Here is a 27834-nt window from a genome sequence, read left to right on the forward strand (position 1 = left end):
ATGGCAATCATCAGACAGTTTGGACTGCTGGTGTGGAAGAATTCTCTTCAGCAGGTGAGTTGGTGGAAGATGCTCGTAAATCTTGTGTGTTTTCTCTATATTAGGTGCTGATGTGGTCCGAGACTGTATATTGTCAGAACACAGCTATGCTTAAAGAGAAGCAGCTTGTATAACATAATTTAAGTAATAGGCATTCGGAACATCATAAATACAGCAAACTGACTAACATTTTTGCTTCAACAGCTTTTGATATTGTCCAGTCATCTTGGAAGTAATAAATACAATATATTTTGGAGTTATGTCACCAGCTTAATATACTGGTTGTCACATTCTGTCTTGTGTAATAGCTGCCTTCATGAAGAGCCACTACATACACCTTTACTTGTTTCTTGTGAATTTTTCTAAATTGTTATGACTCCAATCCTGAGTGGATGGTGAAACAAATGCAGTCAGATGTTTCTGATGTGCCTCCAGGACACCATAACATTGGATTCAAGGCCTGGCAGTGTGCAGAATATCATTGTTTGACCAAACAATTCTTGACTTCTACTTTCATCAACTTTTGGCATGGTTCTGTTTGTCTTTCGTTCTGAATAGCTGCTTGCACTAAACTGAACATTAATATCAATGAATGATTACACAACGTTCCAGCTGTTGAGCAATAAAATGGACTGTTGGCTGTAAAACATAGGAGGTTGTTGCTCCCTTGACATTTTTCCTTCACAAGGAAATTTGAACGTTTATGTCTTTAGGAGCTAAAACATCTGACAGCAAAGGCCTTAAGCCTTGTATGCCCTTCATGTTTGGAAAATTGAGGAATTTACAGTCTTGTTCATTTAAAATAAAATAAAAATTCTAACTTTCTGTACTGACATTCTGACTTAACGTTTGGAGTCAAGATACCTGCAAAGACTTAACTGACATAAAAAAAAATACAGAAATGGCTGTAATTCTGTGTTTCGTAGATAATGAGCTAAAATAAAATTATTTGTATGACAAAATATTTATTCAAGAGTCAAACTTATCTCCCCCCAGTGCTCCCTTTAAAAAAAGAGATCTTGTGACCTCTGTGAGTCTTACCTGGTAAAATAAAGGTTAAATGAACCAAAACCATAATAAAAACCTTTTTAACTTATATTACACAGAATGGGGTAAGAAAACAAAAGAATGGGGGTTGGGGCTAGAAGTGGGTGTTTATCCCTACCTTCAGATTTTATTTAATCTTGATTAAAACTGGAACAGCTTGATCCATTTTTAAACCTTGTCAAACTGTATTCTGTCACACTACACATTTTGCTTTTTATCTTTATGGACATTCCTTTTTAATATTGGTTTAACTTGCAATCCATTAAACAAATACACGTATCTGTGTTTCTACAGAAACGTCAAATTGTGGTAACTCTGGTGGAGATCCTTCTGCCCCTTCTTTTCTCGGGCATCCTGATCGCGCTTCGTCAGAAGGTGGACTTTAAGAACTACCCAAACGCTACAATCTACAGAAGCTTTAATGTTGAGAGTTTGCCAATACCGGGTCCTCAAAAATTTCAGCTGGGCTACGTGCCTGGCAACTCCACCGTGGTGCGGCAAGTGGCAAAGCACGTGCGAAACAGCCTGTTCCTCTCCTCAGGTATGTGATCAACAGAAAAGAAATGGGTACTAGGTTCACATCCCCAATCCAGGTTGCTGGTACCAGCCCTGTAATCAGTTAAACAAATACCACAGCTTTGTCAACATTTGTTGTTTCAGAGTAGATCTAGGAACACTGGTTCCTCAAGAAACGGTCCTCAGAAAAGTAGAACAGGCCACACCCTGATCCTCTATCAGCTCAGCACTGACGGGGGGGAAACAATGGAGAGAATGCAGTTGTGCAAAAGAAGCCTTGTAACATTTTTGGCTTCATTTAGACTGACTGAAATATACAAACATGCTCAAGGCAAAGATGGAAAATGTAGCTTTTAGTGTGTAAATTCTCCAGATATCTGTCTTCGACCTAACCTGAGATCCTAATGAATAATTTAACATCTAAATGTTCAGAGGGAAAGTCTGAAGGATGTTTTAATGTTTGGATTGATAGTATTTTCATGTGCACAAGATTACAGACATCTGTCTTATTGTGGTGTTATTAAGTTCAGTCATTATGCTTGAAGGAACGGATTCTTGGAAGTGGCTATAAAGTGCTTAGGTTCACGTTTTAAACTGCGATTTTATTTATTTATTTGCTGTATGTGTGCATCTACTTTTGATTTCAATGGTTTCTTTAATGGTTTTTGTGTTATTCTGCTATCAGACAAAACAAATTGCATTAAAAAAAAAAAAGAAGAAACGGGTAAAGATGATGGATGGATTGAAAATCAGAGAAGATTTGTGGGATTTTGTCTGTTTGAGGAATAATATGAAATTATTTGTTCCAGCTAAATTTTGTGGTTTCGTTTCTCCTTCACACTTAAAGGTCAAAAAAATTTAAAAAATAAAATGCTGGTCCTGCACTTATCTTTCATTAAAAATATTTTTGGCCACTCTGAGTAAAAAATCTCTTCATGGATGAGACATCTGTCTGTGTCTGATGGAGGCTTTTTATTGTAACCAGTTACAGAAGTCTCTGGTGCGTATTGCTAAATGTGCATCTTTAGCTAACCTTTTGTAAACATTCTCTAGGAAATATTTGCATCCTTAAGATGAAAAAAAAGTGTTGTCTTTGACGTGAACACGCCAACAACAGCTGTTAAAGTAGTTTAAAAATATTTACTTGTTCTTAATATAAAAAGCATGTTCACGTAGATTGGTACAGAAAATGGACATTGTTGGCTTTATTTGAACATTTTTGTCACCCAGTAGTCCAGTTTGTGCACGTGTCATCACTGTGGAACATTTAGGTCAGGCATCAACATTAATCAGATAAGAATGAATGTGTTCAGAGGGTCGTCTTAGCTGAATATGCATCATTCATATATTTGTGAATTTGTAGATGTTTTTTAAGAGGGACGGCACAGTGGCTCGTTGGATCAAATCCCAACTGTGGGCCTTTCTGGGTGCAGTTTGCATGTTCTCTCTGTGCATGCGTGGGTTTTCTCCGTGCACTCCAGTTTCCTCCCACAGACCAAAACCATGCATGTTAGGCTGATGGGTAACTCTAAATTGTCCCTAGGTGTGAGAGAGAGAGAGTGAATGGTTGTTTGTCTCTGTGTCCCTGTGTGTCCCCTGCCTCTTGCACAGTGACTGCTGGACATGGGCACCAGTGACCCCCCACGACCCAAAAAGGAAAAGTGGTTAAAGATAAAGGATCAATGTTCTTTAAGAGATTTTCTATTATTTAAAAGAACATATCAAATGTCTTCCAGCTTTCTTAAAGTAGGCGAGATAATCGATCTGTTTATTCAACATTTTATCTATTTCAGTCTTTTAATGATTGTTTAAATAGAAGTAGTTGAAGAACTACAAAACAATGTTTTACTCAGTGCTCTTAGCTAACCTCTTCAGCTATACCGGGGTCTGCAACCTTTACGATCAATAGAGCCATTTCTGCCCCTTTGTTCACTGAATTAAACGTGTCCGGAGACGCAATACCTGCTACAACTGGGTTTCTCAACTGGTGGCCCACGGACCACTTTAAGTTTGTTGGATGGTGCTTTTCTGGACCGTAGAGGGGATTTTATAAAACAAAATACCTAATGATTCTCAACATTTTGATATTTTTACATTCTAAGACAAAAGATGAGATTCTTGTAAAGAAGGAAAAAATATATAGTTTTTGCCCAGTTTCTAAAACTAAAACAATGAATTATGCATTCTTATGTGATTTTTTTTTTTTTAAATTGTAGAATAATTACTTATCTTACTTTAAAGAAATAAAGTGAAAGTGAGTATGTTTTACTCCTTGTAATGTTTCTAGTATTCATATATTTGCAAAATAAATAGCAGGAAAACTGCTAAAACTGGCCCTTTTAGTTGTTATAACAACCAATAAAATTCAGTTTTATGTCGGTTTTGGTCAAAGCTTGAAAGAGCCGCTGCAGAGGGACCAAAGAGCCGCATGTGGCTCCAGAGCCGCAGATCGCAGACCCCTACTCTTAACTTAAAATGTAAGCACAAGCATTAGAAATCTGAGATTCTCATTATTTTTTTATACATTATAAGATCTATTCCACACCATTGTTAGCTCATGACAATATAAAATAAATCTTTGATAACAAAAACCCCTGGTTGGAGTTGACCTAAAGCTGCTTGTTGAGTAAAACTGTGAGTCTTTGAATTTAATACCTTTTTTGTTTCCCCCTCCGTGCCCTCAAACTATCGTTATTCAAGTGTCTATTCTATGAGCCTAACCTGGATTTGACCCTAGCAGCACGGTAATATTGTTTGCAAGATTCTGAATATCTTTGTGTTTGCTTTATGGAGAAATAAAAAGAACTGTTGAGAAACCCAGGAAAAATATGGATTTAATAAGAGTTAGATTGAAACCATATTTAAGTTGTCTCAAGGCACGATGTCTTTGGTTTTTCAGCCTCACAGGTTTTTTAAGTAATGCGGTGTCAGGTTTTACGTGTTCTGTGAGAATAGAGTCATTGTATTGAAAGAACTGGTCACAGTATTCGGTACGCAGACCACATTTTAACCAATTTTCTGCCTGTCAGCGAAAACGTTGAATCAGGGTCATGTCATGAGACAGAAATAGACACAGCTGGACATGAGATGAATGCCACACAGCTTTTAATGTGATTTTGTTTTTGTCTCTTTCAGTGCAGGGCTTTGAGACGGAGGAACAGTTGGAAAACTACGTGAAAAATGACACCACGTCCAACAACATGCTGGCTGCTGTGGTGTTTGAGCACCCTTTCACTCACCATGATGAACCCCTTCCCCTGAAGGTAAAAGGCAGCATTCACGCCGTCACACCGTATGGAATGTATGTAATTTGTGTATCTTAATATCGGTACTAGGGCCCAAATTCTTATCCTCATCTCAAGTGAAGGGATAAAGCAGCAATACCCGTTTGGTCACTTCTGATTATTCAAATCCTGTGAGTTTACTTGTTTAGAATCGTCAGTCTGAATACAGTGGGATATTTGGTAGAGGTGGCTTTTATGATTATTACAATTAGCTTATCTTCCTGCATAGCCAGAAAAACCTGAACACATACAACAGAGACATGAGCCAAAACATTGTTGCCCATCCAGGGACAAACTGCCACAGACACTTTTTAAGGTCCTTGTACCACTAGGGATCAGCTCCTTCAAGTCTGAAACAACTGACACAACACCATCTGTCAATCAATCCAGTAGGCTCGTCAGCAACTAACCGATTGGCAATCGCGATTTGTCCGGTATGTTAGGCTGACGTGAACTGCACCCCCTTTTCTTACAACAACATTGTCGGGGTTTTGCATTACGAATGCTTTGTATTCATAGGGGGTTTGTGAGAAATCAAATAGAATGACTTGAGTCTGGATAAAAATTATACAAACATAGCTACAGTTCATTTCAAATGGCGCTTTGCCACTGTCTCAACTCTCGTCAGCTCCGCACGACACGGCACCAGTTAAGGGCCTCCCCGGTTTATGGGACCACCTTTCACCTGGTTCCAAGCAAACTCCTCCGAGGTGACGATTTTAACATAAGCAAACGGCAGACATTGATTAGTCAGTGGAGCTACGTCATTGGATGACTCGTCCAGCAAAACTGCAAAAAACTACATCTGAACCTCCACTTCCTCATCGTGTTGACAGACGGCGCCACAAGAAATGAGCGCATTTACCGAGAGATATCGGAGACGATGGCACAGCATGGCAACACCCGGACTTATAAGTAGTGCCGGAATAAGCTAACAAAATTCCAGTCAGATTATAGGGCGATTCAACCACAACGGGTGGAGTGGCTCGAACACAAAAAGACCCGTTACAACCCTGCCCACTTTGCATTGACGATCCCACGGCAAATCACCTACACCTGAGAAGATGCGAGCCGAGTGTAGCCACACTTACCAGTGGCAAAGTGGCAAAAGTGACCAAGATACTCACGCAAACTAATTCAAAACAATTTAATTTAGAAAGAAAATATTCACTCTACTTCTTTATTTTGTTTGGCTTTGCTCTGGTCTACAGGTGAGATATCACCTTCGCTTCTCCTTCACACCACGCAACGCCCCACCCAAAGAAAAGTCAGAGCTGAACCCAAACAATGACTTCGACTGGCACACACTCAGCCTCTTTCCCCTTTTTCAACTGCCGGGTCCAAGGGAGCAGTACGACAGGGAGGGTGGGACACCAGGTGAGAACTGTTTCCAAGATCCTTAACTGTTTATCTTAAACCTTTAAATGGTATTCTTTAACTTTCACAGTCAGTTTGACTATTTCTCCAGTGACGACTGTCTCTTGGGCTCTGTTCCTTGGCAACCTGTACATCTTTGGCATCATGGGTGTTATCTAGTTTTTTGGTAGGGTACAGTTTGCCCTGACATCACGTAAGGTGTCAAAACTGATCATGAAGCATCTACTGCACTTTACTCTTCATTATTATTTTTATTTTTTTTGACCCTCCAGTTGCGTGATTTATTTGACAAAAAAATACTGCACTGCTATGGTTTACTTCAAGAGGACCCATCTTTACGATTATGTTTGAAATTAGAAAAAAGGACAAAAAAAAAGTTTGTGGATTAATCCAGATTTTGATAGAAAATATTTCTATTGGGGTTAAAACCCTTTTCTTTTTCTCTCTCTCTTTAAGGTTATTTCCGAGAGGGCTTTCTAGCCGTCCAGTACGCAGTGGACCAAGCCATCATGCTTGCCTACAACCAAACTGCTGCTAAACGTCTGTTTAGTCAGACCAAAGTGGTCCTTTCTCGGTTTCCTTACCCCCCTTTCATCTATGATGTTTTCATCCTGGCCATTCAGAACCAGCTGCCTCTTCTCCTGGTGCTCAGCTTCACCTACACCTCCCTCAACATAGTGCGAGCAGTGGTGCAGGAAAAAGAACGGAAGCTCAAGGTGTGTTTGCGAGCCCCTGTTTCTGAGTGGAGCTGAAATGAGACTTGCGGCTGTTAAACTTGAAATTTCTGCCTTTTTGTGTGTGTTTCAGGAGTACATGAGGATGATGGGCCTCAGTAACTGGCTCCACTGGAGCGCTTGGTTCCTGATGTTCTTCCTCTTCCTTTCCATTTCAGTAGTTTTTGTCACTTTGCTCCTCTGTATCCAGGTGAGTTGGCGTTACAAATTATCTTTAAATTCACCATCTTGCGATTGTGTTTTCCCCTATTTAACTATTAAGGTATCCTGAGTCCTTTATGCATACTGGTAGTTATATGTGTGTATATTTGTCTCATTGAGTGGATAAACAATTACTGGTATGTATGTTTGCTTAGATCAAATATTACATTTTTTATTTGTATAGATTATAGAAAAAAATTAAGTGCCATCGAAAGGCAAAACACGGGCAATACTGTAATGAATTTACCCGTGTGAATGTGTGTGTGTTTTTGTTTCAGGTTTCCTTGTAGAGACCAGTTTTACAAAAAAATCATGCATTGTGGGAACCAACTGCTCTTTATGTGGAACCAAAGCCAGGTCCCCATAAGGAGAAGTCTCGCTGGGGGGTTAGGGGTTAGGTTTATGACTAAGGTGTGAATTGCGTATGGGTCAGTGTTAGGATTAGGCATGTGCTAGTAATGGTTAGGCTTAGGGTAAGGGTCAGGGTTAGGCTATAGGAAACGAATGGAAGTTAATTCAAAGTCCCCAAAAACTACGTTTACAAGAACGTACGTGTGTGCGCGCGTTTGTGTCTGTTAGCAAAATATTTTTTTGAGCAATAGATGAATCTTAATGAAGCTTTTAGAACGTATTAATTGGATGACCATCTACATCTGATTAATATTTGAAACCAACCTATTTAAGCAACAACTCACTGACCTTAAAATCACTAAATGTTCTAAAAGTTTTACAGATTTTGTGCTACAATTTCATGGTATCCTGTGAGATTGCACATACCATAACAGCGCTTCTCTGACATCTTCTGTGATTTTTGTCGATGGGGGTGGTGGTGTGTGTGTTACTGTGGAGACCGAGACACATCTGCGTTGTGCGCTGTTTGTCTCAATAGTTTTCAAGGGGGGGGGACGGAACGCTACCCTTCTACGTTTTTAGCTAGCATGTTTGTATATTGTGCGTCACTAGCTTAGGGCTACGCACTCGGTTCTGTTGACAGGGCGGGGCGCCCTGCTTGTATAATGTTAAGGGAAACACAGCATAATTGTCAAAGTTGGATCAAATTGGCCACAACTTCATCATTTGTCAAAATGAGATGATCACAGTCCAAATCTGTGGCATGAAAAATGTGGGGTGATTTTCATTCCTTCAAGAAATACTGGTTCTTTACTTGTATTTTTATTTAATTTATTTAATTTTTCTTGTAAAGCTTTGGATTTTTTTTTTTTTTTCTTCTTCAGATTGACAGTTTCTTGGAAACACAACAGTTTATTCACTTGACTGGCACAGATTTATTTGTTGTATCTACAGGTGTTAAATTCAGTGTTGTAGTTAAAAGTTGGTGTATTTCCTGAGGTCCTGCTGCTAATGTGAGAGCAGGTTAGAGCTGCTGCAGCATTTACAGTATGTGAGCTGGAGGAAGTTCAAACCAAACAAGATAGGCAGCTGTCAGAACAACTCAACAAAAATTTGAATACAATAAGGGGAATAACATCTTTTATCTGCCAATTTATTTCACTGTAGTTGCGTTTGAAAGCACTCAAAAGATGCATCCCCATCTCCGTACACTGCAGAACATCACCATGGGAAGGTGTTAAGTCTTTTGCAGAAAACTCCATTTTGCTCATGAAGCCTGAGAGTGTAGAAGAACTTTTCTACACGTCACATTTGTGGTATAATTGTCCCTTATCTGGCCAAAAATAGTAGCTCAAGAACATTCCAAATAAAGTGAAACATGGGCGATAAAAGATGATACAAGCAGCTGGTACTTGTACTTAACTAGACTTTTTTTCTTGTGAGGCTTGTTCTTGTACTTTTTTATACAAAAGGCTCTGAATATTTTTTCAGCCACTGTCTGAGTGTATTAAATCAGAATGTAACAGTTTGACTAAACTTCCTCTGTTGTTGTAGGTGAGCCCTAACGGTGCGGTGCTGACCCACAGTGATCCCACGTTGGTCTTCGTCTTCCTGCTCGTCTTCACTGTGGCCACCATCAGCTTCAGCTTCATGATCAGTGCCTTCTTCTCCCGAGGTGGGTGGTTCTGCCCGGCTGCTTCTTTCATTAGCAACAAGTTTTCTCAGTCCGTTTCTTTGTTCTGTTTGTTCTGGCAAATGGGTTTTGCATGACTTTCATTTTTGCCTAAATGTGAACCAGTCTCGTAGATTAAAAAAGTTCCAATTAAACACAAGTATCTAAATAAAAATATTTTTGATGCTTTTGTCAAAACATTTCCTAATAAAAAGAAAAGTGTTGCTCACTGTTAAACAAGCAGGTCACTTGTAACTCAGGACGCCTCTTCAGATATTTAAAATCTAAACTCTTTCTTCGACCTAGACAACCTCAGAAATGAAGAAAACTATTTATTCCTCTTTTTCCCCCTCCCTTTTTGTTGTTTCACTCAGTCAAAGCTCCTCTTTCAAACCAAAATCCTTCTCCCCTTTCACTTCTCTCTAACAAAGCAGCTCAGATGGAAAATAGGCTCATTGATGTGGCTTTTTGCGAAGCAGCTGTCTTGCTCTGCATTTACTTAATATTCCTAAAACCTACAGTAATTTTATTTTAATGATAAGCATTTAACCTCAATTGTTTTGTCAACAAAGACAAAAGACTGTCTTTTATCCAAAGACAGTTTTTGGACAAAAGTCCGAAAAAGTCTCAGATCATTTTTATAATTTATTTTGTATTTTTTGTGATGTCAAATGCTAAAATGAACCGTCATAATTTTGGGTTCTTTGGGACACCGTGCACAAAAAAATTCAGAAATGAGAAGATAAAACTAAAGAATTTGTATTTTCTGTGAAAATGTAGTGCAAATGAAAAAAGAAAAAAATACAAGCTAAAATAGCTTAAGGCCTGCTAGAAGTAGCTTAAGGCTAGCTGAAAGTAGCTTAATGGAAGCTAAAGGCTGAAAGTAGCATAAGAAAAACAAAATAAAACCAATATGCTAAAGCAGATTTTTAGGGGAGTAGTGGCTCAGAGGTTAGAGAAGGTGAGCCTGTGACTTCCAGTTCGAAAAGACATAAAAAATGTGTGAGAAAGGTGAAGCACCCACACCTGTCTCCACCCTCATTTGCCCCACTCTGGGCCCTTGAGCAAGGCCTTTAACCCCCACCATCTGCTCCCTAAATGGCAGCTCTCCGCTCCACACAGAGGGCTGTGGTAGCTCAGTGGTCTGTGTCAGGCAGGGCAAAATTCCTCCAACTGTAATATTGGATCATTGTCTTCAATAAATAAATGACCAAGTATAATATTTTTGTCTCGTTTGTTTAACTGGGTTCTCTTGATCTACTTTTAGGACTTGTGTGAAAATCTGATAATATTGTAGGTCATATTTATGCAGAAATATAGAAAATTCTAAAGAGTTCACAAACTTTCAAGCACCACTGTATAGTACTGTAGAAGAAGAAGAAGAAAGTGCTATGTGTTGTCATCATTGTATGTTCCCACACAATGATGAAATTTATGCTTTGCATTTAACCCATCACGTGTGAGATACATGCAGGTGGAGCAGTGGGCAGCTGTGTAAGCGCCCAAGGAGCAGTTAGGGATTAGTTGTCTTGCTCAAGGACACCATGACATGTGTACATGGCTTGGAGTTGAACCTGTGACTTTCTGGTCCCAAGTCAGTTGCCCTACCTTTACACCATCTCGGCCCCACCGCTGTATAGTATGAGTGCTGACTGAACATTTGCACAGTTATATTGTATTTTACACATCAAATTTCTTAATAAATGACAGTTTGGAAAAGGAAATGGGAAAGATGAGAAACAAACAAAAAGGCTCCTCCTCCTGTGACCTCTTTTTGCCCTTTTTAAACCACACAGGTTATATTTTACTATCTGTGTTTGTTGCTGCTTGAACCCTGTCGCCCACCCACTGATGTGCTTTTTACAAACCGTTAATGAGACTTGATCAACACATTTTCCAAGCAGGCTCAAAATGTCACATCAACTCTGTAACAAGGCATCTTTAAAGAGTTCTTGTGTAATTCTTACCATCTTCACATTGCTTAACTTTCTTAAATATTCATTATGTTTCTTAAAACAGTCAGAAAAATGGGCTCAGAAACCCTCACAGAAATGTTTAAGTCTACAAGTATCTGTGTTGTGTTGTAGCTTAACACCTTTGACAACTTACAATAAAATGTAGTATTTTCTTTAATAAATTCCTCTCATTTTTTGTCTTTTCTAATGTTAGCCAATGTGGCAGCAGCAGCGGGGGGCTTCATCTACTTCTTCAGCTACCTGCCTTACTTGTTCTTGTGGCCTCGCTATGACTTACTGAGCCATGCCCAAAAGGTGTCAGCCTGCCTTATCTCAAATGTTGCCATGGCCATGGGAGCACAGCTTATAGGAATGTTCGAAGCCAAAGGTGAGACTGAAGTTTGGTCAAACTATGGTCCATCATTTCATTATTTGCATCTTATTTACTTGTGTTTTAAATGTATTTTGTGTCCATCAATATCTTCTTCAGGTACAGGAATCCAGTGGTCACACCTGTTTGACTCTGTGACGGTGGATGATGATTTTTCCATGGGCCAGGTTCTGTGCTTGCTGCTGTTTGACTCCGTGCTTTATGGGCTCGTGGCCTGGTACATGGAGGCTGTTTTTCCTGGAGAGTACGGAGTGCCTCTACCAGCTTACTTCTTTTTGCTGGTATGCTTTGAAATAGGGAATATAACACTGGGAATATAAACACCAAAATAGAGATACATTAGTTACTTAAGTTTTTGTGATGTCTTTAGTTTGTCCATTTTAGTGTTAGTTTATGACTCAAACACAAAAGATGAAAAGAGGAAGTTGCATGCAAGCTGAATATTCCCTATTGGTTCTAGTAATCTCTGTCATACATTATAGTTTTTTTTTCTGCCAACATGTCATCAAAGTCTAAACTGCCTTAAAAGAGTCTTGAAAGCCAACCTGACAATCGGCCAATAGGAATGACTGAAGGAAACATCCGTCTCACAGACCTCATTGAGGCTTTTTGAACACTGTTGGTTCAATGTGTTGAGTTCATCAGTGAGAGGAACTTTGATTGGCTGTTTAGTAAAGCCAATGAAGTCTCCTTCTATCTCGCTGATCTGCTGCAGCCATATGCCCCACAGTGCTCTCTGAGGTCAGCAGACCCAATGCTTTTATTGGTTCCAGGCACTTGTTTTAAGCTCAGAGGTGACGCGGCTTTCGCTGTTGCAGGTCTAAAACTCTGGAATGAGTTACCACTGCATGTCAGGCAGGCTCCTTCGCTTACTGTTTTTAAGTCTCGTTTGAAAACTCACTTTTATTCCCTGGCTTTTGACACTGTGTGAGTTGATTTTAACTGTATCATGTCAGCCATTTAGTTCTTATCGTTACCTGTGTGATCTATGTATTTTTTGCTATGTCCTTTGTTTGTTGTTGCTGTACAGCACTATGGTTGGCCTTGTTGCTGTTTTTAAGTGCTTTATAAATAAAGTGGCATGGTAAGTCTAGCAAGTTAAAGTGCCATTAACTGTGGTTACATATAATGTATGAAGCTTACATGTTTAGTTAAAACGTCCACAAGAGGTATTGGTTTGAACTGAAAGAAGTTTGTGTGTAAACGCACTAAAACACGACCATCAAAAGAAGAGTGATGTTTGATAAGTTACTGAAAAGCACATTTACTCCTATTTCATTGTTAATCACGTATGCGTTCACTGGAGTCCAGTTTGTGGTGGGCTGTTTTGTTTTCCTCTACTGGCATTGTGTGAATACAAAACATAGACCTACAATAGCTGCACCTCTTGATGTCAGTTTGGTTTATAAGAGCCCCAAAACACATTTGGTCTGAATGAAAGGGGCTGTGATACAGAAGGTGTGGAGGAGGCTTTCAAACAGGAGGTCCAACATGTCGGCCAGAGGAAGTCTTCAGGTTCAGCCAGTTAGAATAACAGGAAACGTCTGGCTCTCTCCAGCCAACTCAAACATGGTTTATCTTTACTTTGTACGATCACGAAATGGTGTTCCTTTTACACATACACACACATTCTTACACACAAAATAAACTTATGCTAATCTATTTCCCACTGGTCTGGATTTGAAGAGACTGCCAGCAGGGTGGGGTTTAGATGATGACGCACTTCAGTCTGTAGCCATTGTGTGTGTTGATGTTGCTTCTGTAGCACCAAAAATGTAGACTTGACTTCGGTTCTTAGGAAGTGCAGCAAAAGGGGTGGGGGTGTTGGTCAGGAAATAATTCCTTCTCGTGTACATTTATAACAATAATAGTCTGCAGTGCTCCTCTGCTTCCCTTGTTTGACCCCAGTATCAAGTAGGTTCAATGATAAGTTACTATGCTGTGCATTCACAATAAATGGTGACGTTTTGACTCTGTGTTTGTGTAATTTGAGATTTATTACATCTTATTTTTTAATTCCCAAATCTGCAGCCTTCATATTGGTGCAGCACCCCTCGCATGGCTTTGGTAAATGAAAAGGAGGAAGAAGAGGACGCTGAAAAGGCTCTGAAAGGAGAGTTCGTAGAAGAGGAGCCTTCTGGAGTAGTTTCTGGAATAAAGATTAAACACCTCACAAAGGTGAGTAGCTCAATGTGTTTTATTTAGCATGCCCTGTTAAGTACAGGCATGGTCTGGGTTCTAACTAGCCAAGCTTTGGGTTTTTGTTTTTGCCAGGAGTTTAAAGTAGGCAACAAGACACGACAAGCTGTAAAAGAACTGACACTGAACATGTTCGAGGGACAAATCACCGTGGTGCTGGGACACAATGGTGCTGGAAAGACCACAACGCTGTCCATGCTTACAGGTTACCAGTTCAAACATAAATGCAAGCAGTCAGGAAAGATTTCATGTTCACAATATTAACCCACTCGTTTTAACGTTCCAGGTCTGTTTCCCCCCACAAGAGGCAGAGCCTATATCAACGGTTACGACATCTGTCAGGACATGGCTCTGATTCGACGCAGCCTGGGTCTCTGTCCACAACATGACGTACTCTTTGATAACCTTACTGTGAGAGAACACTTGCTGTTCTATGCACAGGTATTACCAGTAGTACTGTTCCACAGCCATATGAAAACAAACGCACACTTTGCACTGAAAAGATTATGTACTGAATTTTTTTAGTTTACATTTTCTACACCAAAATGCACAAGCTTGAATGCTTGCATATTTTTATATAACCACCTCATAATAATTTGTTATTAACTGATTTTAAAATATGGGGATATTGGGCACGTATTACATGCAAAAGACAGAAAAGACTCCCAGGGACCCATCATCTTCCATTGACACAATATTCCAGTTCTGAAACCCACCGACTTAATTTCGAGATAAGTATAAGAATCTTTATTAACCCCAAGGGGCAATTTGTTTCACAATCAGTAGGCGCACAAAACATCCAAATTAGACAAGACACTGAGACATTAAAATAACATTGCATGAATCATTGTTTGTTGAGAGAAGCCTCATCGCTACAGAGATAAATGAGCTTTTCAGTCAGTTTGGCCTACATCTGGCATTTGGCAGATACCTGCGTCCAGATGGAAGCAACCTGAACTCACCATGGAGTGGATGATCAGGATCTGCCAGAATCAGCCTGGTCTTGTTCACTGACCTCACCTTGTGTAGGTCAGTGAGGTTCTGTAGGGCTATGCCAGCAGTTTGGTGCACATCCTGACAATCCCCGAGAGTTCGTTCTTGTATTTGCATCATGCATTTTGCATGTCAGCTGCTTAGTTAACAAAAGACAGAAGCACAGAAAGGCTTTATGGGCTGAAAATTTCCTGCCAGACCTGCTTCCACTTTCTTGTAGGTATTTATTTCCTAGTTGTAATACAGGACTTGTAATACAGGACTTGATAGATTATACATCTCAATGAAAATAATTTAAAAGGATGTGGTTGCTGCTTCTGGAAAAAAGTTGATCCTAAACATATCAAGCCACCAACATACTTTATGGATGTTGTTAACCAGGTGGATTTTAGAAGGTTAGGATTGAACTTTCAAAAACATTCCCTAAGTTTCTATAGTATTATTGTGTAATAATTGTGTAGATTTATGTTTTTTTTAAAAAAAAAAAAAAAAAAAAAAGGAAAAAGTTAAACATTCAGGTTTGAGCATCATTTAGAATCAACGGAATGAAAAATCTTCCAACAATCAAGTTTTCCCAATTGCTTTTTTTCCTACCATTCTGTGTTCATCTGTCTCTCCTTCCTGTCCTCTCAAACCAGCCGGTCAAAGCAGACGGCTGCTTGTCCTGAGCCTGGTTCTGCTGGAGGTTTCTTCCTTTTAAAAGGGAGTTTTTCCTTTCCACTGTTGCCACTGTGCTTGTTCAGGATGGGAGACTGTAACAAAGCCAAGATTCAACTTGTGTGCTGAATTCCTTAGATAGAGAAATTTACTAATTGGCTTTTATGTGAATGTCCCTGTAAAGTGCCCTGAGACAACTTTGTTGTGATTTGGCGCTATATAAATTGAATTGAATTGAATTTTTGTTTTATTAAGTTTAAATAGTAATTATGATAGTTATTTTCACATTTCTACATTTAAAATATGAATAATTTATGCAAAAGCATTAAAAACAGCATAAAAACGTGTATTCAAATATTTATTTATAGCTGGCATCATTTTGTCTCTTTTCAGGTTAGCACTGTTTTGGGTAGTGTCAAAAAAGAGCTTTACCCTTTTTTCAATCACTTAATTGAAGCATTGATGCTGATGGAATAAATGAGAGTGTTAAATTTTTGTACTCCATGTGTTTTTCTTTTTAGTTAAAGGGCTACCCCAAAGAGAATATCCCTGACGAGGTGGATCGGATCATCCGCATCCTGAACCTTGAAGACAAGCGACAGGCTCGGTCCAAGACCCTCTCTGGAGGCATGAAGAGAAAGCTTTCTATTGGCATTGCCCTCATCGGTGACTCCAAGGTTGGAAACGTTGAAAGCATTACTCAGTGTCATCCTTGGTTTTTTTCTTACCTACACTTTATTTTCATCTCCTTTTTCTTCTCATCTCCAGGTTGTCATGTTAGATGAGCCCACATCGGGCATGGATCCATCAGCACGACGTGCCACCTGGGACCTACTGCAGGGAGAAAAGCGAGGTCGCACCATTCTGCTCACCACTCACTTTATGGACGAGGCCGACTTGCTCGGCGATCGCATCGCCATCATGGCAGGAGGAGAGCTGCAATGCTGCGGGTCATCGCTCTTCCTTAAGAACAAATATGGTGAGGAAGAGGAAGGTGGAAAGAGCTCAGAACATTAGCAACATATCACTCTGAAATGGGTTTTTATGAGACTGTCATTTATTAAAAAAAGTTCAGAAATGACACATATCTACAGGTCCTTCTCAAAAAATTAGCATATTGTGATAAAGGTCATTATTTTCCATAATGTAATGATAAAAATGAAACTTTCATATATTTCAGATTCTTTGCACACAGAGAGGGAAAACGTCTGGTTTCACCGTAGAATAGCAAGAAGAAAAAAAAATTCTGCTTATTTGGGCCTTTGTTTTGCCCTTTTTATCTTCTGTTCTGCTTGGTTTAACAACCCAATTTTAACTTCTTCTGTAAAATTATTCTGCATTTTGCAGAAAATGTAAAGTCTCTAGTTTAAATGTTGTCTATCTATGGTTTCTAAGTATACTTTAAAATATGTTAGAGTAAAAACAATAGCTTAATAGCTTGTTTAGAGAACCTTTTCATGATATGCTAATTTTTGGGGACAGGCATTTTGGGTTTTCATGAGCTGTATGCCATAATCATCAGTATTAAAACAATTAAAGACCTGAAATATTTCAGTTGGTGTGCAATGAATCTGAAATATATGAAAGTTTTATTTTTATCATTACATTATGGAAAATAATGACCTTTATCACAATATGCTAATTTTTTGAGGAGGACCTGTATATACATATATACATACGTATATACAACATCTGGGAAATGGAAATCCAAACGTTGTCATCATGCCAAACTCCTGAGGTCAAATGACACAACTCTGCCTCATTCTTCTGCCTTCAGGTGCTGGTTACCACATGGTGATAGTTAAGGACGCACTTTGCAATGTGTCTGAGATCTCACACCTTATTCACATGTATGTTCCTAACGCTACGCTGGAGAGCAGCGCTGGAGCCGAGCTCTCTTATATTCTGCCCAAAGAAAGCACCAGCAGGTGAGTGTATTTGGCTTCTGATCATTCATAATAAAATACATACCATTACACAGTGTGAGGTGACCTGATGGTTATGGTGAGACTCTGGCTACAATCACTGGCTAAATTTGTTATTTTGAATGGTTTGAAAGGAGGTCACCACTTTTCATGATGAAAATTTAAATCTTATGATTACAAATCATAATCAGGCTTTCACTGTAGCTCTTTCAGTCGGATTAGTGCACAGTAATTGGAGTAATTGTGGTAAAAATATCTTAAATGATCACTTCTTTCTTTTTTGGCAGCATTGGAAATTATTGTTCTCTCCACCTTTTTAGCTTTTTGCCCTATTGTTTTTACTCTAACATATTTTAAAGTATACTTAGAAACCATAGATAGACAACATTTAAACTAGAGACTTTACATTTTCTGCAAAATGCAGAATAATTTTACAGAAGAAGTTAAAACTGGGTTGTTAAACCAAGCAGAACAGAAGATAAAAAGGGCAAAAACAAAGGCCCAAATAAGCAGAATACAAGCTAAAATCAGCAAAATAAAACTAAAGGCAGCAAATGAATAGTTAAAAGCAAAAAGCAGTAAACGGTAGCTAAACCTAAAACCATCAGAACAGTAGTTAAAAACTAAAAGGGGCAGAACTGTACACACAAAAGGTAAAACAAATGCTAATATTAGACAAAAAGTAGCTAAATAGCCAAACAGGTGATAAATCTAAAATTGAAAGAACAAATGTTAAACTTAAATTTAACGAAACTGAAGCTAAAATTTGCTAAACCACTGCTAAAATAAGTTAAAGCGATAAAAGTAGAACAGTAGCTTAAAGCTGCATGTAAAATTGGTAGCCAAAAGATAAAACTAGCTGAACACTAGCTAAAATGAGCCTAGGAAGATAAAAATAGTACCAGTTATCTGAAACGGATTTCAATTTTTTTAATGATTGAAGAAATTTTATGGATTAAAAAAAAAAAAAAAGTTAAATATTTTGAAAAGCCTAAAAGTTACAAAGACCCAAAGAAAGTCATAGCACACTGTTCCCAACTGAGATGGATGTTTTGATATATGAATAATTAAAATGGCACAAAGTATCAGAAGTACTTTTAAGTGCAAAAAATATGCTGTAAAAATTATAAACGGGAACATGAGAGTGTGAATTCTGACTCAGCCTTCACACATGTATAAATACTTTCCTTGCAGGTTTGAATTGCTGTTTGCTGAGCTGGAGATGAACAAAGAGAAGCTGGGCATCGCCAGCTACGGAGCCTCAGTGACCACCATGGAGGAGGTTTTCCTCAGGTAAACATCTTTTCTCCAACTTTTTTGAATCAGTAGTTTGTGATTCTGCAAGTAAAGCTCCCACATTTAGTGGTTCTCAGCTCATGCATTGATTTTATGCCACAGATGATGGAAATCCATGCAATGTGCTGAATTTTAATGGAAATATGATTATGTTAGATAATGGGTTTCATATACGTGAAATATTTACATTAAAACCAGCTTTGGGTGATTAAATGAACTGTGACAGAAAATTATTTATAGTATAATTTTTGGTGTCAGAACAAAATTAATAATTAAAGCCTGTAAGGATCTGTTTTCCTCTCATTTTCCAGCTGCCCACAGTTCACCCATCGCTTCTCTCTGCTTTCTCATGGTCTAGATGTATCTGTGGCAACAAGCACACCTGCTTCCTGTGCAGAAAACGAACACTGCATGCTACTTCAGCTGCCCTCTGTTTAAATGTTAACATCAGTGTTCTCGGGGTCTCATTATTTACAAGACGTACTGTGAGAACAGCAGCGTGTTCTGGGCATTTACGCAATACACCAAAACCGAACACGGGGACAAACCGTGATCAATAATCTTTTTGTTGGTTAATGTTTTACGGCTCAGTTCCGTGGCTCATCACCGCTGTTTATTGTTCACCACAAACAATAATAGCAATACAATATGGAACAATTTCATCCAAATATTAAATCAAAATGTAAAACTGTTAAACTAAAACAAAATTATTTTAATCAGCAAATACGTAAAACGCCATGTTATAGTGTTAGTTGGCGACTGTGAAGAATACAAAAGATAATCTGGTGCAAAGAAAATGGACAAAGCTGCACTATATGCTCACAAAAGCACTTTGTACCCGACAAGATGAGAGTGTAGCTGGATTTAGTCTGCTGTGCAAATAAATGCCTTTCTTTCAATGAAAACTGAATATACTAAGGCTCAGATTTGTTTTTTTCCGCACACACACACTCCTCACTGTTTTTATCTTACTGAGCTTTTGGAAATAAAAGCTTGTAAAAACAATCAGCAGGCTGTAACACAGCAGATGTCATTTCATGAAATTTAAAGAACTCTATGTATCTGAATGTTGCGAAGCAACTCGTTGTTTTTTAGTGTAATTTAAACTTATTACTGAGAATTGTCCAACAATGTTCAGTCAGGTCATCTGGACAGTTTATTTTTTTGCCGAGACGTTTCGTCCTTCATCCAAAGGACTTCCTCAATCTGAGAAGCCACCAAACAAAACTGATTCCCACAAACACCATACTCCATAATGGAAAAAAAACCAGTTTGCTGAAACCGTCCAGATGACCTGACTGAACATTGTTGGATTTTATACCTGGATTACTGAGCAGGAACTTTGGTACTGAGAGATATGTTTTATTTTGTTGCCTATAAAGGTTTTCTTTTTGTCATTGGAGACTGTAAGGAGGTGGCTCCACTGTGATTGATTTGTGTTTTTTAGAGTTGGAAAGCTGGTGGACTCTAGTTTGGACATTCAGGCCATCCAGCTGCCGGCCCTACAGTACCAGCATGAGAGACGCTCTCACGACTGGATCATGGATGACTCCAGCAGCATCAGCGCCCTGACAGATGTCACTGATTTCACAGACAGTGGCACGCTCATCTCAGAGGATGGCTCCAACATCAAGCTGAACACTGGGGTAAGACTTTAGATGCAAAGTGTAGCTCGTATTGTGGCCCACATATGATTTAACCAGCGCTGCCGTTTTGTCCTCCACCAGGTGAGACTACACCTGCAGCAGTTTTATGCCATGTTTCTGAAGAGGGCGCTGTACAGCTGGAGAAACTGGAAGGTGATGGTGGCTCAGTTCCTGGTCCCTTTAATCTTCACCGTCGTGGCCTTAGTCGTGGCACAAACTCTTCCCAATCACAAGAATGCTCCTCTGTTGAAGCTGGCCCTCAGTCATTATGGGCCCACCAAGGTCCCTGTGGCTGTGCAGCCTGGGTCGGGTCCCCTTGCTTCTGATTTAGCAAATGTCTACGCTTCCCAGCTCTCAGCCCAGCGTGCTGACCTTATCAATATCACAGGTAAGAATTAAAAAAAAAAATATATATATATATAGGGCTGTAAAGTTTGGTTCAGTGTGTTTGTTTAAAGTTACTTTTCTTAAGTCAATCAAATCAACACAAAGATTCATCCAAGAACTGCACAGATTCGTGAAATCAATCACAGCAGCCTCAGACAGACTGAAATCAGATTCAAATACTCAACCAAAGTTCTGACTACTAGGATACTTGGATTCACTCAGACACAAGTAATTACAGATATTTACAAAGACGTTAAAAATGGCACAAAAACAAGGAGACTCCCCATGACAATAAGCTGCAAAATAACTGCAATTTTTCTTAAATTGGGTACTAGCGCTTATATGTGAGTACTTTCCAATTACCCATATGAGTACTAATTAAAGTCATTACACTTTTTACAGTTAGCAGAACTTCTAATTTTACAAAAAACTACAAGGTAATAGAGTTTCTGTTGGTTACCTCTTTAAGACACAGCAGCACAAGTACATGCAGCAAAATCCTTAGACTGTCAGCAATTTCTGCTTAATAAGCAGCTCATTAAGCAGCTTCTCAGGCTCGTCAATGACCTGTGGTTGGAAACCTCTGATAACCGTAGTCAAGTTTGGTAAAATTGCCGTGAAGCTCAGGCTCAGATTTGTATATTTCCAAGGTTTTCTTCTGCTCAACTGTTCACTTTGAAATATTTCCACATGGGCTGTTTCGTATCTCCACACAGCTGATGATGCTCCTCCTTTTCCACCTGACCACTTAAGTGAAAGGTGAACGTCACCCTTCTGTAAACTGGTAGCAAAATACTGTTATGACTACACACACACACACACTGTCTGACTGATACTGGTATCGGTGCATCCTGACTACAACGATAACAGATTATCCACACATAGCCAACAACAAAGATAAAAACAAAACAAATGCAAGTAGATCCAGAACTTATACAAAAGCCACAAAGATAAACAGAAAACCCAAAATGGTGGAGTCCAAATGACTCAAAGGCTCAGGATGTGGACGAGCTACTACAAAGAGATTTAATGGGAGTCAGAGCAGCAGAAATGCAACATAAAACAACTGGAACACAAGACCAAAGGTGGAGATGAACACGGTTATAAGAACGTTTTACTTGAAGTGTTAAATGACGACGGATGCAAACAGCAAATCAAACTTATAAAGAGTGAAGATAACCAGTTTAGTCCAGGTGTGTTGTTTGTGGGAGGATGTGACGGTTGTTGTTTGTTGACGTCTTCTCTGTCTTGTCTCGTTTAGACTTCACGGATTACGTCCTGACCCAGGCAGAGAGGGAAGGCAGCAGCTTCAACGAGCGCTGCGTGGTGGGGGCTGCCTTCAGCGGCAGCTCTCAGATTTCCGAAGCAACGGCTTACTTCAACAATCAGGGCTACCACACGGTCGCCACGGCCCTCATGATGGTGGACAGCGCTCTGTTCCAACTTATAGCTGGGCCCAGTGCTTCTATAGAGACCAGCAATTACCCCATGCCTCGAAATCTGTCCGAGACTGCACGGAACCAGTTCACAGAGTAAGTCCAGCAGGCGTGGCATATTATTTAATATGAGTAAACTAAAACGCTTTAAACTAATGAACAGGTTTGGAGACGAGCAATAATATTTCAAATGTTTGTTTGTTTCTCTGCCTTTGTCATTTTATTTGACCTTTTCTGTTTTATCTGAAGGAGCAGAACTGGGTTTGCCATCGCCATCAACTTGATGTACGGTATGGCCTCATTGTCCAGCACTTTTGCCTTGCTGCTCGTTACGGAGTCGGCCATCAAGTCGAAGCACGTGCAGAAGGTCAGCGGCGTCTACCTTTCAAACTTCTGGCTTTCGGCCCTGCTGTGGGACCTGGTGAACTTCATGCTGCCCTGCCTCCTCATGCTGGTCAGTGTGACATGAAGCAGCAGAATAAAGATGAAAACATGGTCTAAAAGGAATACTTGCTCCCATTTAAATCGTAGAAGGCAGAAGTTTGACGTCTGTGTATTTCAGGTGGTTTTCCGAGCATTTGGAGTCGAGGCCTTTGTTGAGAACAGCCACCTTGTCGACGTGCTCCTGATACTCCTTCTCTACGGGTGGGCTGTCGTGCCTCTGATGTACCTGCTCAGCTTCTTTTTCTCCACCGCTGCCTCCGCCTACACACGCCTGACCATCTTCAACGTGATTTCTGGCACTGCCACCTTTCTGGCTGTCACCATCATGACAATCCCAGGTGAGAAACGAACCATCGCCAACGACTCGTTGTAGCGGGTTTCAAATCACAAAAGAGTGTGACAGATGAGTCAACAGTACGACTGTTTCTGAAAGTGCACTGCAGTTTGCCACTAAAACAAGAGAAGGAAAGTGTTAGATGTTAAATGAATAGAACTCTTGTACAATGTCTGAAGGAATTTAAATGAATAAATAAAAAATAAAAAAACATTTTTGTGTTTGGCTTAGCTGTGGCAGCCATGTTGAATTGGGTTGACTCCAAAGTCCATCTCTAAATGGCTCATCACTTCTTCAAAAACGACGATCTGAAAACATAATCTGAACTCTGATGATGTGATCATGCCGATGTCTAGACCTTGAATATTTGACTCTCACGGCCTCGCTGTTTCTCACCGAGTACAATGCGTAGTATTTCTGTGTGGGAAGACTGTGAGGAATCGCGTTCAAGAAATTGGCACTTGGTTGATTATTGCGGAGGAGTGGGATGTGTGAAGCCTCTCTGTGTGGAAAGGTAAGAATCTGCTGGTGTGATTTCAACAGTAGATGTGAAGACCGCCCCAACGGTATCATGGGGAAATGACTCAAGCAAGGAGATCATTCAGAGATCAGATAAAAATGTTTATCATCTTTGTTTGCTTGTTTTCAATTTTCCTCTGCAGAATTAAACCTGCAGAACTTGTCACACTTGCTGGATAAAGTGTTCCTGATTTTCCCAAACTACTGCCTGGGCATGTCTGTCAGCCAGTTCTACCAGAACTATGAGTTCATCAAGTTTTGCACCGCGAGTCCCCTTAACGAATTCATCTGCCAAGTGTGGAGTAAGTACTGTCCTAACGCAGCTTGAACAAGTTAAACAAGTTAGATCCTGTATAAAATAAGGAAACTGTGATTTCTCGACCAAGATCTAACGACTAATTATGCTCCTATATGTTTACATTATTCTTTATATCATTTTTCTGTTTCCAGACATCACCTACCAGCCAAACTACTTCTCAATGTACGAGCCTGGTATTGGGCGCTTTCTCGTGTCCCTGGCGGTGCAGGGCGCCGTCTTCAATATCCTGCTGTACGTTGTCGAGCTGCAGTGCGTCCACACTCTGTGGAGATTCGTCACGCTGCTGTGCAGAAATCGTAAACAGGTAGAACAAATTAAAAAGGCTTCTGCAAGACAAAAAAAAAGTACGTAATTAAGGCTTGCTTTACCTAAGAAGAGGCATCTGCATAATTCACTTTCTTCAAGCTAAAGCATTTCTGTAATAACAGATGCAGATGGATTTAGTAAAACTCCAGAGAATTTAGGTATTGTTTGCCTTCTGGTTTTGTTTCTCATAAGGAAGTTCTACTAACTTTTGTGTACAAATAAATTAAATAAATACAACGATAAATGTTTTGCTACATGTCCTCAACAATACAAACCACGTTCTACAGGATTGACATTGTTCATAGTTAAACACTGGCAGGTTTTGGTAAATATTGTTAAAAGAGTTTCTGTTAACCTGAAGGGTTAGGTCATATTTTCATGTCGCGTTTCGCTCTCTTTGTGTCCAGTTGCCTCTCCTACAGGATGCAGCGATCCTTCCAGAGGACAGAGATGTAGCCGAAGAGAGGAAGAGGGTTTTGGAGTGCCAGCCAGTTGTTGAGTCTATGGTTGGAAGCCCTCTTGTCCTGCAGGAGCTGAGCAAGGTAGGACGATACCTCATTTAGATTCACGTGCTCTGAGATCTGAAGATGTGGTCCAGACGTCCTGTTTGTCCCTGCCAGGTGTACAGCAGTGGGCAGAGCATACTGGCTGTGGACAAGTTGTCTCTCGCTGTCGGGAAAGGGGAGTGCTTCGGCCTTTTAGGCTTCAACGGAGCAGGGAAAACCACAACATTTAAGATGCTGACAGGTGACGAGACCGTCACATCTGGCGACGCCTTCATAGATGGATACAGCATCTTGAGGGACATTAAGAAGGTACAAAAATGACCCATAATTCACCCAAGGAGTGTTGTTTTCTCTTTGAAATGATGAAATCTTGAAGGTTGAACTTGTCGACACTGAAATCTGACTGCAGCCGTTATCTCGTGATTTCAGGTGCAGCAGCGAATAGGTTACTGTCCTCAGTTTGATGCTGTGCTGGACCACATGACAGGAAGAGAGACTTTAAGTATGTACGCCAGGCTCAGAGGGATACCAGAGAGGTATGTCTCTGGCTGTGTGGAGAACGTCCTGAGGTCGCTGCTGCTCGAGCCTCATGCTGATAAACTGATCCGCAGCTACAGGTCGGTGGAGCACACATTGTCCTGACTGTTGCTCTGTTGTGTTGAGCAGATGTTAATACAGAAATCTGTGCAGTGGTGGAAACAAGCGGAAGCTAAGTGCAGGCATGGCTCTGATTGGTGGGCCTCCAGTCGTCTTCCTGGACGAACCTTCAACAGGGATGGACCCTGTAGCCAGGCGGCTGCTGTGGGATGCCGTTACTCGGACTCGAGAGTCGGGCAAAGCCGTGATAATCACTTCTCACAGGCGAGTTATTTATGATGGTCATGGTTTAATTACATCATCATGATAAATGAATAACAGAAGCCAAAGATTTCTTACCATTTTACATGTTCACTCACCAGTATGGAGGAGTGTGAAGCCTTGTGCACCAGGCTGGCGGTGATGGTCAATGGGCAGTTCAAGTGCCTCGGGAGTCCCCAACACCTGAAGAGCAAGTTTGGTAGTGGCTACACCCTGCTGGCTAAAGTGCACGTGGAGGCAGAGCTAGAGGACAGTGACCTGCTGCTGTTTAAAGACTTCATTGAAAGCACCTTCCCAGGTCTGGTACAAAGCTGTAAAAAGATGTGAAACTATAGCTGTGACTGAATTATGGAGTCAAACTGAGGTTTAACGTTAAATGTCTGTCACCACAGGATGTCAGCTGAAAGATGAGCACCAGGGAATGGTTCACTATCATTTGACAGATAAAACACTAACCTGGGCACAGGTACAGTCACCAATTTTATCATCCAACAACTGACAGCTTCTTTTACTGTATGACGGAAAAACACAATTTTTTTACATGTGCTGGATTACAGCCCCCTCTAGTGGACAAAATAAGGCAATGATCTTCAAATTATTCATCTTTTTATGTTAAACATAAAAAGATGCTTCTAAAAATAAATGGGTAGATGAGCAGATAATGCAGTCAGTTTCCAAAGATGAATTTTAAAATATCTCAGAAAACCTGTAAAACTGTCCCTCAAGAAAGCTTTGAAGAAAAAAAGTATTTCTAAAAAATAATCTGGTTTATTGAAAAGAAATTAAAAGGGTAACTTGGCATTTTTGCGCAGTACTGTAACCGTTTTAACTTTTTTTTTTTTCATTCTAGCCAGAATAAACTTCACAATTTAAGTTGTATTTAACTTGTGAACCACATTTGAAAATATTTTATTTATTTATTTATTTTAAAATTGAATATCTGTCATCTTTATATGCATCTAGTTTTTCTGGCAGAAAACTAAAATGTGCTGGTCTTGTGGTACAAACACAGGACAAATTACACGCATTAAAAAAAAACAACAAAAAAAACAGGAGCACAATATTTTAAAAACATTGAAACTCCCACAGAAATGATTTTCTTAGATTTCATGTTTCATCAAAATAGTTGTGACATCACTGATATTCTCCAATATGCATAAAAATACAACAACTAACCTAAAGATAACGTAGAACACGATTAGAGCATTTTGAAATGCAGAAGTGCATAAATTAGATTTAAACAATTTCAGTTTCACTATAAAATTACTGAAACGATATATGATAACACGTTTCGTCTACAAATTGTAATAATGTAAACGTTTAGTTTCATGTTCTTTGTCCTTGTTCCGCGCTCCCCTGTTCAGGTTTTTGGCACTTTGGAGGCAGCCAAAGAGAAATACCGGATCGAAGACTACTGCGTGAGCCAGATAACTCTGGAGCAGGTGTTCCTCAGCTTCGCTCAGTTCCAGCACTGTTCACAGCCTTAAAGGAAGCATGAGGGATCATTAGCCATGTTCCTGCCGTGCACACAGCACACATGTGAAAGGACAGCAGGCTGTGAACAGGAGAGAAGAACTTTTAGTCTAACTTGAACATCAAGATTCACTGTCATCGGTCCAGCTGCATCATTCAGCATTTCTTTGTCTCCATTGCCTTTATGAGACGATGCTAACGGTGTGATGGTGTGATGGTGTGTGTGTATGGATGTGTGTGTGTGTGTATGGGGGGGATCAAACCAAGTAATGAACACTCACTTCTGCACCTTTTTTAGTGAAGTCAAACACAAGGACATCTCTCACCCACTACGCTGAGCTGTATAGGACAGGGCTTGTGTGTTAGATTGTGCTGTTTTTATTTATAGTTTTATTTGACCAAGAGTTTGTGCTTTAATATGATTTTGATCACGGGTGAACTGACCACTCTTACGGACGATCATAAACCTGTTGTTCACCTTTTAGCCTTATCTGACAAATGATTTTTATTTATTTATTTACATTCCAACACTGTTGTTTCCAGTGGCACGTTCATGCTACGACAACTGTTTTTACTTCATTCAAGACTGATTGGAAAGGATCAGTAATCATTAATGAATGTCTGCATAAACTACAGTCTGCATAAACTACAGCGAGAAAGACCACAGCACGGAGAGCTTCGTGGCCGTCCTTCCTCTGAGCACTTTTAATCCGTCCGGAGTTCATACATCTGTTCATACTTCTTCTTCTTCACTTCTCGTGACGAGCTGGTGCTGGTTTGCTGCCAAAGACGTCACAGCTGCGACATGTGGCATCATCACGGTCGGCCATTACAGTTCAACATCTGTTTGTCAAAAATTGTGATGGAAAAATCTGAACGTTTTTAATCAGGACCTGGTTATGCATTTCTCTTGTTGTGTTAAAGTTGCTTTGAGAATGATTTTTACTTTATTTATATTTTGTTCTACAC

At 39.8% G+C, this 27834-nt stretch overlaps 2 protein-coding genes across 2 annotated transcripts in view; both read left to right on the top strand.

Moving 5' to 3' along the window:
* Window positions 1–27682, top strand: abca3b (ATP-binding cassette, sub-family A (ABC1), member 3b). The gene is made up of 30 exons (XM_037688993.1): window positions 1–54; window positions 1381–1627; window positions 4738–4865; window positions 6098–6263; window positions 6720–6979; window positions 7071–7187; window positions 9104–9224; window positions 11391–11564; window positions 11667–11848; window positions 13599–13745; window positions 13842–13971; window positions 14053–14207; window positions 15938–16093; window positions 16185–16395; window positions 17194–17344; window positions 18536–18634; window positions 20085–20283; window positions 20365–20671; window positions 21932–22202; window positions 22356–22560; window positions 22669–22888; window positions 23547–23705; window positions 23854–24026; window positions 24436–24570; window positions 24649–24843; window positions 24964–25151; window positions 25225–25395; window positions 25494–25690; window positions 25785–25858; window positions 26757–27682. Exons 1-30 carry the CDS (start codon window positions 1–3, stop codon window positions 26877–26879), a joined length of 5115 nt encoding a protein of 1704 aa, XP_037544921.1. The 3' UTR covers window positions 26880–27682.
* Window positions 1–27834, top strand: part of LOC119421163 — a 77512-nt gene that overhangs the window by 33927 nt on the left and 15751 nt on the right. The window lies entirely within an intron of this gene.

The sequence above is a fragment of the Nematolebias whitei genome, chromosome 15, assembly GCF_014905685.2.
Source record: "Nematolebias whitei isolate Nwh7 chromosome 15, NemWhi1, whole genome shotgun sequence".
Lineage (NCBI taxonomy): Eukaryota > Metazoa > Chordata > Actinopteri > Cyprinodontiformes > Rivulidae > Nematolebias > Nematolebias whitei.